Below are 18352 nucleotides of genomic sequence, written 5' to 3' on the forward strand. Positions count from 1 at the left end.
TGGAACAACAGGGTTATTACAATCAATAGGAAATCTTTATTTAGATCTTAAATGGTTTAAGAGTGCGTTAACATTTGTCCTCAACTTATTAAATGCAAGACGGCATCAGCAGCCGGAGTCCAAGAGAGCACAATTGGCTGTGCTCTCCCTGGGTGTGTAGATGAGACTCCCTTTCCACGTCACTCCAAGAGTTGGGGAGAAAAGTAGGATAAAATTAAGAAAAAAAACAGCACTAAAACATTATTTTCAAAATACTTTAAACAAAGAATGACACATGCATCTTTGAACACTTACAAAGAAGGGAGAAAATAAGCTGTAAATAGCTGAAATAAGTGTATATTTTAATGTGAGCGTTTGCAGTTTGTAGACCAATAGCAGTTTTAGTGGCTTATTAAAAGAATCGTAAGTTTCTAATATGTTGTTGGGTTAATACAGTGTTGGACACTGGTAATTTTTTAACGCTCCCCAGTCAGCTCAGCAGCAGATTAGTGAGGCCTGTGGGAGCTGAATGCAGGTGTTGAGAGCAGAACTCTGCAGGGCGCACAGGCGGAGCCCAGTCTGACCTCTGTGGCTTAGCTGTGGAACTAAACAAATAAAAATCAAGTGTACCTGACCTAAATAGCTACAGAAAAGGACACACATTTATTCCCATTACTTTCACACATCACACGCACAAACGATTATCAAAGTCATCACACATCATTTTGTCACCTTTGAGGACTTTTATTTGTGTTTGACTGCAGTTCCCAAAACCCTCAGCATGAGGGTCAGGTTTTCTGGGTTCTGAGTCAATTCATCTTTAACACTGACTTTCAGTCGCTTTAGTTTATTAACAGTAAACATAATTAGTATTTAATTAAGAAATGTCTTCAGGTTCAGCTAGTGATCAGGACAGGTTCCACCACTCCCGCTGTGCGCTCAGTCCTCTGTGGTGGACGGTTTTCGTGGATTGAGGACGAGCTCTTTGATGGTGCCGCTGAGGCTGTTCAGCTCCTTTAGCACAGACTCCAGTTCAGCAGAACTGTCCTCACCTCCTTGCTCCGCCCCATCAGCCTTTTTCTCCTGGCTGTGACTCTGCACTAGCCGCTTCACCACCAGCCCCTGATACTGCACCAGTAACTTATACTGGTCCTAAAGAAACAAACACACACAGACACACAGGAATCAGAAAGGTTTAGCATCAAGCTACAAGCTTAATTTTACCAACAAGTATTGGAGCCTCATCACCAGCTGCTACTAGAAGTACTAAAGTAATGAAACTAATGTTGGGTCCTTAAAAATGGTGCACCGGTTATATTTTGTTGCCTGAGACATTTTAGCCTTGAATCTGCAAAGCCTGAGGTTCCAGGCTAGGGGTGTACCATATCATACTGTCTACAATAATATTGAAACTATAAAAATAATCAATATTGTAAGTCTGTCTTGAAAGCTGTCTATATTGTATTTGTTTTTTTATTTACTGAGATGTTTTAGGGCTATTTGTTGTATACATGGTTGCAGTTTATATAGCAGATATCTAAAAAGTGAAATGAAGTTTATAGGATTTACAGAAAGTGAACAATAGTTTTTTTAACAAAATTAGGCAGGTGCAACAATTTAGGCACCTTTGTCGTTTTATTTATTTAAACAGCACTAATTACTGGAACAGAAAACTAGTTTGGTAAATTCATTGACCCTTGACCTACATACACAGGTAAAGGGTTAAGGCGGCCAATTGCAAGTTTTTTCACCTTCTTGCATTTTCTCTGATAAGCAGCAACATGGGAGCCTCTAAATACAACTCTCAAATAACCTGAAAACAAAGATTGTTCAACATCATGGTTTAGGGGAAGGATATAAAAAGCTATCTCAGAGATTTCAGCTGTCAGTTTCCACTGTGAGAAACATAATGAGAAAATAGAAAACCACAGGCACAGTTCTAGTTAAGAAAAATCTCAGATAATCAGAGGAGAAGGATGGTGAGAACAGTCAAAGTCAACCTACAGACCAGCTCCAAACACCTACAACATCATCTTACTGCAGATGGAGTCACTGTGCATCGTTCAGCTATTCAGCGCACTTTACACAAGGAGAGGCTGTATAGGAGAGTAATGCAGAAGAAGCCTTTTCTGCACACACGCCACAAACAGCTAAAAAGTATAAGAAGCGTTTAGAGGCGTGTTATTTCTATAAAAATTAGAATCTATGAAATGTATGTAATGTATATGTATTTTTTCTGTTAGGGTGCCCAAATTTATGCACCTGCCTAATTTTATTTAAATAATAATTACACACTTTCGGTAAACCCTATAAACTTCATTTTACTTCTCAAATATCACTGTGTTCGTCTGCTATATGATTTATTTAACTGAAATCGCTGATCTGAATAACCAATGATTTATAAAGGAAAATCATGAAAATTATACCACTGAATTTTAAAGCCATATGGCCTTAAACATCCTAACTAGGATCCAATCTGGACTTTACTTGTGGAGGATTGGTTTGCAGATATAGTACGCTGCTGTAACATAAGAGTGACAGGTCATCACCTCCGACAGTTTGGGCTGCAGGGTGCCGATGATGTTTGGGACGCAGCGGCCTGGAGCGTGAAGCATGCAGTGCATCAGGTTCTGGAACAACAGGACGCTGGTCAGGTGCAGGATCAGAGCCGGATCCTCCGCTACATTTAACTGCTCCAATAAAGCCTGCTTATGGAGGAGAAGAGCCTGCCTGAAACACACAAACACAGAGCTGGTGAGATTAACACAGTCTATATTTCAATTGTCTTCATTTAAATCAAATGTATTTATATTGTGCTTTACAACTGAAGTTGTGTTATTTATTTTTCAAACTCAAATCAATTACGCCAATAAATTTGATGCCGTAATCTACCCCCACCAAACACTCAGAATTTTTTTCTGAAGCAGTTCGCTTGTGAAGAGTGTTAGGAAATAGATGTTTAAAGATATGTAGGTCACATGGTTAGGGACAGCCACTGATTTTCCAGGGGAGCTCAGATGACGTCACTTACCTGTGACCAATAAAGTCGTTCCTGTGTATCATGGCTGGGGGGACTGGAGTTTGGTGGTGTGTTAGGAGGCACGCTGCGGCCCATGTCTCCCTGCCTGTGCCATACTTTGTAAATCCTCCTCCAGAGCATCGTGTATGGATTTTCTTTCTTTGTGATTTTCCACCACCAACCTTTACAACACAAAACTGAACTAAACCACAGACGGACTGGCGTCGACGACTGTGCTGGCCCAACGTAGCGTCGCGTGGGAAAACCGCCCCCGGAGTAGGGCTGACCGGACCGGCCCCGGGTAAGCTGACCTCTCTCTGTGGCTCCAATAGATATTTTTACGCAGTTACATTAATACTGACGTTCACGTTTTTTTTTTTTCATCACGTAGGGACAGCTTTAATGTTATGAACTCACCTTGGTTCCCTAGACACGTAGCTATTTAATAGACGAGCTAATTAATTTAGGAGGACTAGTTAGCTTCCAGGTAGGTGGTTGGTAACAAAGAGAAAATGATCTGGTCTCGATCCGACCCTGCTATCAAATATACTTTTTTTTAGCTAAACTGCTGATAAGGTGCAGTTTAATCTGATATATTAGCCAGGTAATATACTGCTATAAACAGACGCTGTCTCTGCAGCTTCATGCTGCATTTGTGATAATAATACCTACCTCTCTTTTTTCTTATCCGTTTTCTTCAGCATCAACCCACAGTCCTCAGCAGCAGCTTCAAGACTGGACAGGAAGTCCTCAACAGTCTGAGAGAGACAGAGCAACAAAGAACGTCAGAAAGACAGAGATTCATTTTCTGCTTTAAGCACAACAGTCAAACATGAAAAATTACACACAGAAATACACACAATACCAATCCCACCTTTCCATTCAGACTGTTGTGGAGCTTCATGAGCGGTGCTTTAGTTTCATCAGAGAGTTTGCCCAAAATCTTCATTCTCACCTGAAAAACACACATACTTTAACTGTTAATACATCTCACACACATATACACACAATGTTGACGGCGTTATTTATAGTGAATATATTAGCATTTATAGATAATAAATTATAAAAATCTATAGTTAATTGTGTTGTGCCTGTACTCATTTTTTCCACTGCACCGGATTATTGTTTTGTATTGCTGTATTGTAACTGTATTTGTAACCTACTGGCTGCCGATTTTCCTTCAGGATCAATAAAGTATCTAAATATCCATTAATCTAACTATCAATCTAACTAAATATCTATTCATCTATATAAATATCCATCCATCCATCCATCCAACTATCTATCTAAATATCCACACAACTGAACAGGATGACCCCAGTGACGGTGCATTTACACTGCTCCGTCGCGACAACGCACAGCGACGTATCCCATTCATTTTCAATGGGAAGCCAGACGCAGTCGCGCGGTGCATCATGGCTCCGATGCTTCGAGAATGGGGGGTGCGATGCGATGAAAAGTTGAGCCAAACTGAACTTTATGCAAATGAATCCCTCCAACGCAATGTGTCTGTCCAATCAGAGAGCAGGTGTTCGCCTGATACGTGTCTGCAGTGCAGTGTCTGAAAACATTTATTTCCGCTTTCAATCGTCCAGAGAACCTGGAAGAGAAGTTTCAGGCTTTCCTGCCTCATATATTAAAACCCTGCTGATTTACAGGGACTCTGATCACAGTAATACTGCGAGGAGAAAGGCTGCAGAGATTGTTGGGGTCTCTAGTGGGTTTTTAAAATATTAATATATAATTTAATTGGATAGGTTTGCTTTTGTTAGCCTCTATTCTGCTCACTAGACATTGTAATAAAGCTCAATCGAACATATATATTTATTAATACACATTTATTTTTTTTTAATTTATAGAAAATAATAATAGCTTGTATAAAAGCATTTACATTTATTAGAAAGATTTAATTGGACGACGCAGGGAACGCCTTTGTCACGCCCACATGCGACCAGTTGGAGGGGGGCAGTGAGACCATGTGCGTTGACGCGACGGAGCAGTGTAAATGCACCGTGACTATTGATACAGTGTGATCCAGCTATCCAGCTACTGACCTCAGCAGTGATGGAGCTGGGGTTCTCTGTGGCCATCATAAGATCAGCTGCCATGAAGTTAAGCAGGATGTTGGTCAGGTCAGTGCAGACGGTGCGAAGGATGTGTTTCATCATCAGCTGCTGAGTATCATCTGGAACACACACACTTGCAGTCAGAATGTATTATTACCGACTACCAGGTTACTTTACCAGCTCAGGGAGACGACTGAATTTAATGGTTAAATACTGATTAAGGTCTTCTGCGCGTGTGGTCACCGTTTTAGGTTAGAAGACGTGACTCTGAATCACCTGAGAAAAGTTTGGTCCCTTTCTCGAACAGACGGATGTTGTTGTACAGGTTGTTTATCTCCTCCTGGACGTCCTTCACGTTCTGCTTTCGAGTCCCGCTGGAGCCAGATGAGCTTGATGACAGGAACGCTGTGTGGATCACTTCCTGGTACTTAAGGGTCAGCGGCCTGCAAGAAAACAACACCATTACCTTAAGATGTCACTAATTTAACATAGCTCACAAAATATTACAGAAGGTAATTACTTATTTCTTACACACATGCACACACAGCAGCAGATAGCTTTAATTGTGGTATTCTGAACTGAGAACATGAACCCAAACATATGTACAGCAGTTAGACTGCTGTGTGCTGAATGGGCAGGACTAAACCACTGTAGGGTAAATAATATGGGCAAAAGTGCTGTAGCTTTAATAGGCAGGGCTAGAGTAAATGGTACCTTTTAAAACTGCATTACATACATATCTTTAACAACACTTAAAGTGTTTGTGTCTGTGTACCTCAGAAGCTGCTCTGCAAGCTGCTCAAGTGTTTCCTCAGGGCAGTCCGTAACTTTTACTTCAAGGACCTCCAGAATTTTTTCCACGGGCAGAAACGGAACCTCAGACTGCTTACTGCGACCTTTACACACACACACACATTTTGCTGTTATGCAAATTAGCCCCTCTCTGATTACATATGCTGTACAACTGTGAGCTGTCCAAACTCTACACCACCAGGGTTTTGGTGAAGGACGCTTTCTTCCTTATCCAGGTGTGTGTTTGAAGTACCTTAAATGGCTCATTGTGTCGCTTCACACTAGGGTTCAGGTTTAGTAACAGCTGAGTGAAACATCATGAAAATGAATTAGGTCATTTATTTCTCATGGTCAATAAGATTTGTAGCTTCCTGCAGACATGATCAAGTCAATTTAAAGTTTGGAGAAATGTCTCTGTAAAAAAAAGAGCTGTAGAAATAAAACTCCTGGAAACAAAGGCCCATTCCCATTTAACCCCCTGGCCCTACCCCTTACCCCTACCCTTCTGTTTTTGGCGTGCACACCAAGGGGTGTCCTGATTCATGTTAGGCTGGAGGATTAGGGGGAATGGATTGGGCTTGTTAGCCCTTCAAACTGTGATTTTTCAAGAATGTTTCAATCTTTGGTATATTATAATAGCTATTTTCAATAAGATTTACCTTTACTGTCTTGCCCAACAAATTTGGCATACTTGTTATTTGGATTGTTTAGTTTGTCATCTTAATAACTGATTTTTTTTATTTAATAAGTCATAATTTATTTCAATTATTTAATCATTTAAGTCACATGTTTATTCTGATGACGTATCGGTTGCTTGAAGGGTTGTCTCAATTCTTAGGGTGGAGGATTTCACCCCTTTCCCTTGTATCTCTGTTCCAAGGGGAAGGGTTACACACAAAAAAAGGGGGTAGGGAAAAGTGATAGAGTCAAGGGGTGAAACGGGATTGGGCTAAAGACCTGATCCTGGGAGTAAGTATTCAGAACAAAACATCATAACAGTAAATATGGTGGTGGTAGTGTAGGGTGTGGGGATGGTATGCTCCATGAATTCTGTTCTTAATTTGAAAAAAAAAAATGCTCTTATGGTGCAAACAGTGTACACAGTACAGTAGTGTGTGCGTTTGGGTTGGCTTACTTTGTGTAGTGTCCGGCTCATCATCGCTGTCTCCATCTCTTCGGTTCTTTTTTTTGGTTTTTCGAATTCGGATTTCTCGAGCGTTTCCTCCACCACCGGATCTCAAACTTCCACTGCCCTCTGCACACACACACACACACACATTTTAAACATAATCATCCTCAAAAATAAAATGGTGGGCTCTTTAATGATGAAATAAATGAGGGGAGCCAGTAAACTGCACCAAATAAAACTACGGTCTTCTCTAACTGTATACAGTTTAAGGACAGGGCTTCTAATGGCCAATGATTTGATGTACAGAGTAGGTGGTTCTAATAGAGTTGCCAGTGTGTAAAAACTCAATGTGGGTATATCTAAAAAACTGGCCAGTAGATGGAAGCACATTTAGGGTGTTTCTCATAAAGAGGCCACAACGTTCCGTGTGAAAACAGAGGCTTTCGGAAAACTACTCACCTGAAGCTTTTTTCCGTCTGTCTTCTCGTTTGTCTTTCTTGGATGAGGAGGAACTTTCCAGCATTGCTGAAACTTTCAGATCCTCCTCAGTTACCAAAAACACAGGGTTATTCTTCACCTCCTGCACACACAAATACAGACACATATTACAAATGTAACAAACAGGCTTGTAAGTGTTGTAAGACTTTCTGTATTTTTAGATACATTAGTTTAATGAATGTAGCTCTAAATTGCAGAGTTGTAGCTGCTTGTTGTAGTATCACTTTTAAACAGTTAATAATAATCCTACCTTCTGTGCCTTCTGCTGCATCATGTCATCAAACAGAGTCATGCAGCTGCTGATGAACTTCTCACTGACAACCACACTGCCAAGGATCCGGGCAGTGGATTCAGTGCCCAGCGTCCGCAAAACCTGACCAATCAGAAGCCCTGCATCCTCCTCAGACAGACAGCTGGGCAACATCAGCTGCGTAGGGCACAAGGTTACACAGAGACAGTGGAGTTAAACTTTAGTGCATTTACACCGGTCAGAATTGAGAATCACACAAGACTAGCTAATTCACCAATTGTGTTGGACACACTGTGTAGTCTAGATGTTTCTGCTTTGTGAGAGTGTTTAAGCTTAGCCCAGCCCATGAAGACTAGGACCAGGAAGAGCTAGGGCTGGGAGGTGATTAATTGATAAATGACTGTTTACATTCAATTTTCAAAATGGAATAGTCGAGATTGTACATCTTTACATATAAAAGATGCCAGAGTGAATCTCAGTAGACAGACATTTGCTTGTATCAGAAACCTATACATATATATATATATATATATATATATATATATATATATATATATATATATATATATATATATATATATTTTTTTTTTTTTTTTTTAAATAAAATGTAAAGTAAACAGTTTTTTGTGCATCACTTTAACTTTTGCTGTCTGTTTACAAAAAATTTTGTTATTGAAAATCAATAAATCATTATCAAGATTATATTATAATAGTGGAGAGCTCATATATAAAATATAAGTAGTATCTATAATAAAACTGTTAACATGCTTTACAATTAATTATATATTAACCTTTGTTTAATAAAATAAGGAGAGTATGGTACATGGACTTTGCAATGTTACAGCTCTGGAAAAAAATAATACAGCACTTAAAAACTGTACACCTCTGGAATATAATTAAGAGGAAGGTGGATGATCACAGGTGTGTCACGATCTTGATATTTTATCGAAATCGAATCGAAATGAGGTCATGGTCTCGAGTATCGAAGTCAAAAAGAGGATCGACGATCCCTCCCGCGCGCGCTACGCAAATGGCGCGGCACCAACACAGCGCATGCTATTCATTTAAATAGAGAGAGCCGCTGCATGAGCGCAGCCCCGCCCTCAGTTCTGCTGTGTGAGAGACAGCTGCCTTTCAACCACGGAGGAGAAACTGAAAACGGATTTATAGAAATATAGACAGGGCTCTCAAGTTTTGAGTGTCGGCGGGAGTGTGATCACTGTTTTTTATCTGTCCAACGGGGGAGGGAGGGCGGGGGTTGGGCGCGCAGGTTTTGTATCTGTATCTAACGGAGGGGTGGGTGCGCGCAGGTGAGAGCGTGTGAACTCGCTGAAATGCGTGTGTCAGTGTGACTTGAGAACACTGACTATAGATCACAGTGAGGTGGATTAAAAATCTTAAACTTATAATTGACTACACCTGTTGCTTTCCATTGAATTAAAAAAACATCTTTCTCTCAGATAAAGTAAACACAAGCGTGTTTCTGACTAAAATAAAAGCTTTTCATGAGAGATATAAGTTATGTGTAAATATTTATAAGACAATACCTGACAAAATCTGTTTTAATGACGTTAATAAACATCACTGTGACAGCGCTAGTCACAGTTTCACCACATCACTTATCTAACCAGCCTGTACTGATTTCTGCCCCCCAATAATGCTTTCAATAACCTCTAATAGCCTTTAATAGTCTTCAGTAGCCTTTAAAAAACTTACCTGGCGGCCGTGGTGTGTCCACTAAACTCCGTAGTTATAAACATCCTGAGGTTAGCAGCGCGCTAACTGACCTGTTTATAATGTAATCCGAGCAGTGACTCTGTGTCGGCTGTTCTAAACTGCTGCTGTTAGCTGCTTGGGCTGAAAGATGAACTGTAGTGAGCTGTATTATCCGGTTAGTGGGGTTAAAACCTTTATTTGTTTACAGAAACAGTAAAAACGGACTGGCTGAGCCCTGTAGCCCGTGGCTGGGCTGTACTGAAGTAGTGACAGTGAAGAGAGCGGGGCTTGTGCTGCTGCTGCAGCTCCGACTAGTGGTTGGATGAAGAACTGCAGCTTCATGTAAGTGAGCAGTTTCACCAGCCATCCACACACAGCTCTGATAAACTGCTTGTTTTAATAGTGCACACTGTTGCTACCAAAAAAGTCACTAGATGGCATTACCATATATATCTTAATAAATAATAATAATAATATTTATAATATTTATAATAATAATAATAATAATAAATATATTATTTAAATTTTATGAGGCATAAAATAATAACAAGTAAAAAAACCAAGAAAATCGAGAATCGAATCGAATCGTGACCCTCAAATCGAAAATGAAATCGAATCGAGGATTTAGAGAATCGTGACACCCCTAATCACAACCCATCAAAGCGAGCTGAACTGCTTGAGTTTTTGCACCAGGAGTGGCATAAAGTGATCCAAAAGCAGTGTGTAAGACTGGTGGAGGAGAACATGCCAAGATGCATCAAAAAATGTGATTAAAAACCAGGGTTATTCCACCAAATATTGATTTCTGAACTCAGAATTTTATGAATATGAATTTGTTTTCTTTGCATTATTTTTGAGGTCTGAAAGCTCTGCATTTCTCATTTTCTGCAAATAAATGCTCTAAATGACAATATTTTTATTTGGAAGAAATGTAGTCTGTAGTTTATAGAATAAAACAACAATGTTCATTTTACTCAAACATCTACTATAAACAGCGAAATCAGAGAAACTGATTCAGAAACTGAAGTGGTCTCCTTTTTCCAGAGCTGTATGTGAATAACTGTAAATCGAACATAAACCAAAGAGAGCTGTAAATCAGGCAATCAGAGTAGAGTAGAGCCATTAAATTCAAAACAGCCTGTTTTACTCAGTTTATTATTAAGTCAAATCACATGGTTGTTTTTGGAAATATGAAAATCAGATTTAAGCTCATTCGTTAATGCAGTAAATGATTAATGATTAATAGTTTAAAGTGTACCTGTAAGTCGACCCAGGTCTGTGAACTAATGGCCTCCTCCACCGACGCCTCCAACTGGGCTATGATCTCTGGCCCGACACACGCAGATCTCAAAAACAGCAGCTTACTGGATTTTAAACGCTTCTTAATGTAGCTCACAGGATCAGGAATACCCAGTCGGGTCAGCGCCTCAAACTCTGTAGGAACAATACAAACACAATTAAAACACCAGTTCCACAAACTACTAAAGACCTTCACACCAAACCTTAAAACTGTAAAACTAAACCTACACACTGCACCCCAAACCGAAATATTTACCCTAAATTAGGCATGTCACAATAAGACTTTTTTTGGTAAATTTAAGAATATTTATAGCCAGACATAATACATTAAACACTTTTTAAAGACAACATTTTTATTAATACCATTTATTATAATTAGTTTGGAAATTATATACTTATTTCTTCACCTGTTCACTATTATATGTGTGGACAAACATACAAATAAACACAATATGCAATATCACGATTATCCAAAATTACTGAGGTCATGTGCGTTTATTGTACGATAAATCGATATTGCAAATATTGTGACAGGCCTACCCTAAATACTAAAACACAAAGCCTAAATCTTTACCCTTATCACTAAAAATAAACACTAAAACTTGGACCTACAATCTACACCCTAACACACATAACCTACACCTAACGCAACCCTATATCCAAACCAAAACATTAACTTTAAAATTAAACCTATACCCTAACCTATATAAATTTTAACATAGAATTTCCCCTCGAGGATCAATAAAGTATCTATCTATCTATCTAGAGCCTAAAACTAAACTTACAACATAAACCTTTACCCTAACCTTAACTAGCACAAAGAACAGGTCAAAAAAATTGTCAGAAAGTATACAAACAATATATAAAATATATGCATATAACATGAAAAATATCAAAATATATAAATCTAGAAAAAAACTAAGATTATATAAAACATGGTTCCCAGTATATTTGTGTTATGGTAGGCAGTGACCAGAATATTTCACACAGTTTATTAGAAATAAGGAGAAAGGTGAAGTCTGCATTTGGTGAGAATGAGATAAAAAAAAAGCAAAAGTAATAGTAATTCACTGTGAACAGGATTAAAGATGAAATCAGTGTGAACAGAGGTTAAAAATGAAGTTTCATAGTACCCAGGTATCCGTTCTGTTTGAGGAAGGAGTCCACCCAGGCGTTTTGTGTTCTGGAGTAAATTTCAGGAATATAAACAGCTTTATCCTGCCGACCCCCAACCACTGTACCCTTCAACCGGCCGGAATTCACCAACTCCTCCAGAACCGCTACACACACAGACACACACACACACACACACACACACACACACACACACACATACACGTACACATACACACTTTAATTTAGGTCTGCAATTTTAAAATACTAATTTAAAGGTCCCAAATCTTACATAAATTCAAAATGCATGAATCATCCTACAAGGAATCAGCAAGTCACATCATGTCAACAAAAGTTAGTGAATGACAACAAAAGATATTTCAATGTAATTCACTGAAATGTGGACTGAATGTGAACGATACTCACAGTATAAGAGATTTTCATGGAACCCAAAAACACTGATCAGAGCGCTGACTGGTGTAGGCCTATAAAAAAAAAAACAATAAAAACCACAAACAAGATAAACAATATCTTTGCAGTATTAAGCATATTAGTGTGTGTGTATGTGTGTGTGAGAGAGAGAGGGAGAGAGAGAGAAAGAAAGAGACCTGGTGAGGGCACTGAAGACCCCCCGTATTCGGGCTGTTTGTCGGCAAATGAAAGCCTGAGTGAAAATCACACCTCGATTAAACTCATCCACCTGTCCATCAATTATTCGGCCAACTCGCCCACACAACTCCTGTGGAGAGTATATAAGTGAGGGAGAAAGAGATAAAGAGAGAGAAAGAAAGAGAGAGAGAAAAAAGAAAGAAAAAAGAAAGAAAAAAAGAGAGAGAGAGAGAGAGAGAGAACAGGATAACATTATGACATATTTCTTACATATGGCATTAGGATACCGAATGTTGAAGTAGCATTATTTCATAGGTGATAACATTTAAATCACAGTTCGTCAACTTAATAATGTATTAGGAAGCATTGTTTTATTTGAGACAAAAGATTTGTTGATTTTGCTACTCACGCAACTAATACCTTAGTATTATTACAGCATTGGAACAAGATTATTATAATGATAAGATGCAGTTATAAACTAAAGTAGTGTTATTATACACCAGCAAAGTGTTAGGATAGCATTAGCTAGATAGTACTGGGCCAGACAGCCTGTGTAGGGACTCTGATCTCTGTGCTGTACCTGTGTGAGGAAATCTCCGGGCAGGTCGTAGGTTTTGCAGAGCTCCGCCGTGTTCACCTGTCCCACTTCCTGTAGCTTATCATTCACTTCCTCTGCAAGCTGATCCAGATACTTCCTACAGAAGTGATGGTATTGTATTACTACCATTAATAATGATAATGATACATGACATACAAATAGACTGATATTAAGATTGCCAGCTATACCCAGTCTCACTTACTCATCAATCAGCTGACCCAAGATCAAGTGTGTTCCTCTGTCCTGTTTTGAAACCTCAATGGCTCGGCTCTCCACATGCACCAGGTCAACATTAATGAGCTGCCAAACACATCACAAAAGGCATTAGACATTAATAACCATTATCTAGAATTAAAAGACATGTATGAACTTAAAGGGATAGTTCGGTATTTTTGACATGAGTCTGTATGGCATCATCATAACCAGTGTCGTGCATCCACACTGACTTACCCCCCACAGCGTCCTGTGAGCCGAGTTCTTGTCCAGTTTAGGTCAAAGCGAAAGTAGTCCGGCATGTTTGCTGGGGTCAGGAAAATAACTCCTTTTTCTTCCCAAAGCAGTACGTGTTCAAAAGAGTGATTTATTTACATCACAAAAAACTAACCCTGCAAAAGTCACGCCTCGTAAATCACTTGGGTCCTACTTTCTCTCATTTCGTATCAGTGCGCGTCATTCTGACAGCGAGCTGCGCACGCGTCAACTTGTTCTGTGTTTTGGCAGTGCTTAGCAGCTGTGTTCAGACTAGCAACGCAAACGAGCTAACTTTAGGGAGAAGTCTATTGGCTTTTATAAGCTTTGTAAACACACATATATATATAGCTAGGTGTGTGTGTGTGTGTGTTAAAATGGTGCGGACTTGTGACTATCCAGGCTGTAGCAACAAAGATGTGGCTGATTCTCCGCAGAGTTTTCATCGTTTTCCTGTGACTGATGTTGCTCTGAGGAAACTTTGGGTACTAGCGCTGGGCATCCATGTGGACACAAAAGTGGAAAAAATAAAAAAGCTTCGTGTTTGCAGTGCGCACTTCAGCGATGATGACTTTTTATCCACATGTCCTGGACAACGACAGATGAAGAAACGGATTCTGAAGAAATCTGCTGTCCTTGCACCCCAGGTAAATAAAACTGTAGCCTACCAATGTTCTCTACAGCATTCGCTCATAGCGTAAAAAAAGTTCTCAACACACCAGCATTCAGGAGTGCAGGGAAGTCACTGTTGTTTGTGATGCAAGCAGCTGCCCCGCTGACATCCTCATCAATGGATAGGTCTTGCATCTCGGGCATAACTAAGTCCCACTCGTGGCAACAGTAGCATTCCACCTCGGTCTGCATTATTTCGCACTTGAAACAAGTGCACCAGGATTTGTCGGCCACCCTGGGTATCGCAGCTCCAGCAGTGGCTCCAGTTTCATCTTCCACCACTTCTCTGTCCACCCTCTCTCTTTCTGCCCGATCTAATTCCATTTGGCGAAGTTCAACATCTGTATACTCGGGTTCATAAAGATATCCCCGTGGCTCTGAGCGGTGATCAATGTTTTCCTCGTCACTCTCGTAGTCAGACATGTTCTCGAGGCGAGAAGTAAACAAAGCGACCCAAACACGTAGGCTAGCTGTCAGGTTGCAGCGCTGCGCGCATTGATATGGAACGAGAGAAAGTAGGACCCAAGTGATTTACGAGGCGTGACTTTTGCAGGGTTAGTTTTTTGTGATGTAAATAAATCACTCTTTTGAACACGTACTGCTTTGGGAAGAAAAAGGAGTTATTTTCCTGACCCCAGCAAACATGCCGGACTACTTTCGCTTTGACCTAAACTGGACAAGAACTCGGCTCACAGGACGCTGTGGGGGGTAAGTCAGTGTGGATGCACGACACTGGTTATGATGATGCCATACAGACTCATGTCAAAAATACCGAACTATCCCTTTAACACAAACTATAAAAATACTATGAGATTAAACAGTGTATAAACACTGACCTTCTGGAGCTCCACAATGTTGATACGTCCTTTAAAACAGCAAAATTACATCAGGTTTACAGATTGCATAACTTATTTTTTACAGTCACAGGAAAATTAATTTGTCTTTTTTTAGAGGATAAAGAGTAAATTCTGCAGCACAAGTCTAAAGCAACAGACAGAAAATAGGATATTATACACACTCTTGACATTAAAGCAAGCAATTCGAAATTCTAAAGATTCTTGAATTCAAATGGGGGAAAAAATCAGGTCAAACATATTTGTTCTTTAAGTATATTCCTCAAAAATAATTTAAATGTAAAAAATAGGCTAGAAGCCCCATTTTATGGGGTGTGCTTTGCTTAAATTTTCCCCCTTTTAAGCAACGACATTCACGAAACCCTCCTGAAAATATACCCCAAGGTTGGTTAGACTGATTTAATGATGCTTCTGGAAGTCAATTTAACCAGTTCTTTTAGTAAATTGATATTGAATTGCTGTGCAGCCTCATGAACATCCCTACCTCCATGTGTGTAGAGTTCATCGTGGATCTCTCTGACAATTTGTGCAGGCGTAATGTACTCTTTTCCATCCAGTGTGTGAACCACATCAAGCTTCTTCTCCTGAACCAGCTTCGTCACAATCTCAATACAGTTCCTCTCAGACAGACTGAATACAAGAACATCCAAACAAAATGAAAAACAGAGCAACAACATGTTAGCAGATTGTAACTGACTGCGTTAATGCAGAATGGATAATGGCTTTCAATCCAGTTATTCTTATATTTTCTTCTTCACTGTACAGATTTAACTAAATAATGTCAAATTAAACATGTCTTGCATTACTTATAAAAAAACAGCTACAGAAAAAAAATTACTTTAAAAATTATTTTTAAAAATAAGTAAAATATAATAAATTAGATAAGATTTTTCTGAGAATAAATATATAATTGAATTAAGAACATTCTACGGTGGCCGAGAAAGCCCAACGCAGTGCAAATTGAAAAGCGCTGCAAAAGCACAAAACACATCCATCAAAATTACAACACAGGCGCAGCAACTACAAAAACGCGCTGCAACTAGAAAAACGCGCTGCAAATACAACCACAACACAACGGAAGTGAGTCACAACACAACGGAATTTTCCCGGGGGACCTTAAAAGATACTGTACCAGCTAAGCTGCGTCTTCAGTAACGTCTCGGACTTCACTATGTGTACAAAGGACAATAAGTGGCAAACAAGGCGTTTTGTGAAGCAGAACTTTTAATAATATGCACACAACCGTGGTAATCACAGGTAATAAACATAACTTACTTTTCAGAAGCTTGTTTGCCACTTATTGTCCTTTGTATACAGCTGGTACAGCATCTTTTAAGGTCCCCCGGGAAAATTCCGTTGTGTTGTGACTCACTTCCGTTGTGTTGTGGTTCTATTTGCAGCGCGTTTTTCTATTTGCAGCGCGTTTTTCTTTTTGCAGCGCGTTTTTCTATTTGCTGCGCCTGTGTTGTAATTTTGATGGATGTGTTTTGTGCTTTTGCAGCGCTTTTCAATTTGCACTGCGCTGGGCTTTCTCGGCCACCGTAACATTCTCATAAACATATTTTATTTATTAAGAGTCTTCGTAAAATCTCTCTTATGCTGGCCTCATACAAAAAAAATGAAGTAAATCTTCTGATGTGAATCTAAAGTGAATCTAAAGTGAATCTTCTGATGTGAATCTGAAGTGAATCTTCTGATGTGAATCTGAAGTGAATCTTCTGATGTGAATCTGAAGTGAATCTTCTGATGTGAATCTGAAGTGAATCCTCTGATGTGAATCTGAAGTGAATCCTCTGATGTGAATCTGAAGTGAATCCTCTGATGTGAATCTGAAGTGAATCTTCTGATGTGAATCTGAAGTGAATCTTCTGATGTGAATCTGAAGTGAATCTTCTGATGTGAATCTGAAGTGAATCTTCTGATGTGAATCTGAAGTGAATCTTCTGATGTGAATCTAAAGTGAATCTTCTGATGTGAATCTAAAGTGAATCTTCTGATGTGAATCTGAAGTGAATCTTCTGATGTGAATCTAAAGTGAATCTTCTGATGTGAATCTGAAGTGAATCTTCTGATGTGAATCTGAAGTGAATCTTCTGATGTGAATCTAAAGTGAATCTTCTGATGTGAATCTAAAGTGAATCTTCTGATGTGAATCTGAAGTGAATCTTCTGATTTGAATCTGAAGTAAATCTTCTGATTTGAATCTGAAGTGAATCTTCTGATTTGAATCTGAAGTGAATCTTCTGATTTGAATCTGAAATATATCTGAAGTAAATCTGTTGACGTGAATCTGAAGTGAATCTGACAGTGCCGTTAGCAGATGTTCATTAAATAAGAGATGCATTTTATCAGTATCTTTTCAGGCACCCCCTTCACGAGTTAGTTAATTTAAGCTAAGTTAAGTAACTATCCACCATAACTAGTTCTTTAGGTTAGCCTATTTAATAAATTCTCATGTCTAAAATAAACTCTGCAGAATCAGCGAAGTTAACTCAGGTTAGCTAACCTGGCCGATAGCTAACGCTATCCTACAGTGTAAAGCGGACTGCAGCGGTCTCGTGTTGACTGTTTATTTAGTTATTACAGTAAAACTCGGCAAGATAGTTTAGTTAACATGCCGCTTTATGAATGACATGACAGTATGTTGGTTTTAGTTGTTTTAGCTCGGCAGTGGTGTATTATTTGTAGCTACGGGTTCAGTGAGTGTTTCTCTCACCGCTGCGCTGAATCTGCGAACTGTGCTCTCTGGAAATCAGCAGCGAGTCTCCGGATCTCCTCCCACTCCGCCATCTCAGCTCCTTCTCCTCCAAACCCCGCAGAATGAGCGGCTTGTTCCTCGGGGTTCTGCAGGTTCTGGGTTTGTTTGGGTTGGGGAGTTGTTGTTAATGAACCTAAACTAGAGCCCCAACGTCAACTCTGCACTCTAAAATTGGACGCGTACCAATATATTATCTAGTGCCCTAGCCTCCTGTTTAGTGTTCAAGACATAACCCAGGGACTTAGATTTGACGCTGTTATTTTAGATGTAATTGTGGTATTTATGTTACTCCAGTGTTTTAGTTCTAACTATACATTTCTAGTTCTAATTCTTTATGTTCTGTAGGAATTATCTCCACAGCTTAAGTGCGTTCCCTCTCTAGGCATCGCTGCATCATGTGGATTGAAACGCGCCCTAAAGCAGACCCACGTCAGCGCTGAGGAAGCGGAGTACGGCGAGCCGCCACGGACAAAAATGCCAGTCTGAACTCTAACCCCTCCACTCATCATCCTGTATGAAGTTTTTTTCAGAC

The 18352-nt window shown here is 39.5% G+C and overlaps 1 protein-coding gene across 1 annotated transcript; it reads right to left on the reverse strand.

The window, feature by feature from the left end:
• Positions 1-702: 702 nt before the first annotated feature.
• On the reverse strand, positions 703-18004 carry ufl1 (UFM1-specific ligase 1). The gene is made up of 19 exons (XM_049477299.1): positions 17779-18004; positions 15547-15692; positions 15045-15073; positions 13271-13368; positions 13051-13165; positions 12470-12600; positions 12288-12346; positions 11882-12028; positions 10708-10883; positions 7734-7910; positions 7445-7565; positions 6992-7111; positions 5840-5960; positions 5341-5507; positions 5053-5183; positions 3873-3953; positions 3671-3756; positions 2529-2709; positions 703-1131 (listed from the first exon to the last, which is right to left on the reverse strand). Exons 1-19 carry the CDS (start codon positions 17850-17852, stop codon positions 919-921), a joined length of 2373 nt encoding a protein of 790 aa, XP_049333256.1. The 5' UTR covers positions 17853-18004; the 3' UTR covers positions 703-918.
• Positions 18005-18352: the final 348 nt, after the last annotated feature.

This window comes from Astyanax mexicanus, chromosome 1, assembly GCF_023375975.1.
Source record: "Astyanax mexicanus isolate ESR-SI-001 chromosome 1, AstMex3_surface, whole genome shotgun sequence".
NCBI classification, from domain to species: domain Eukaryota; kingdom Metazoa; phylum Chordata; class Actinopteri; order Characiformes; family Acestrorhamphidae; genus Astyanax; species Astyanax mexicanus.

Coding starts and splice junctions, on each gene's coding strand:
- ufl1 (XM_049477299.1), bottom strand. CDS start 17,852: ATGGCGGAGTGGGAGGAGATCCGGAGACTCGCTGCTGATTTCCAGAGA. Junction 7,911..10,707: donor AGACCTGGGTCGACTTACAG/GTACACTTTAAA, acceptor TGCCCTACGCAG/CTGATGTTGCCCAGCTGTCT. Junction 3,757..3,872: donor ACAACAGTCTGAATGGAAAG/GTGGGATTGGTA, acceptor TGTCTCTCTCAG/ACTGTTGAGGACTTCCTGTC.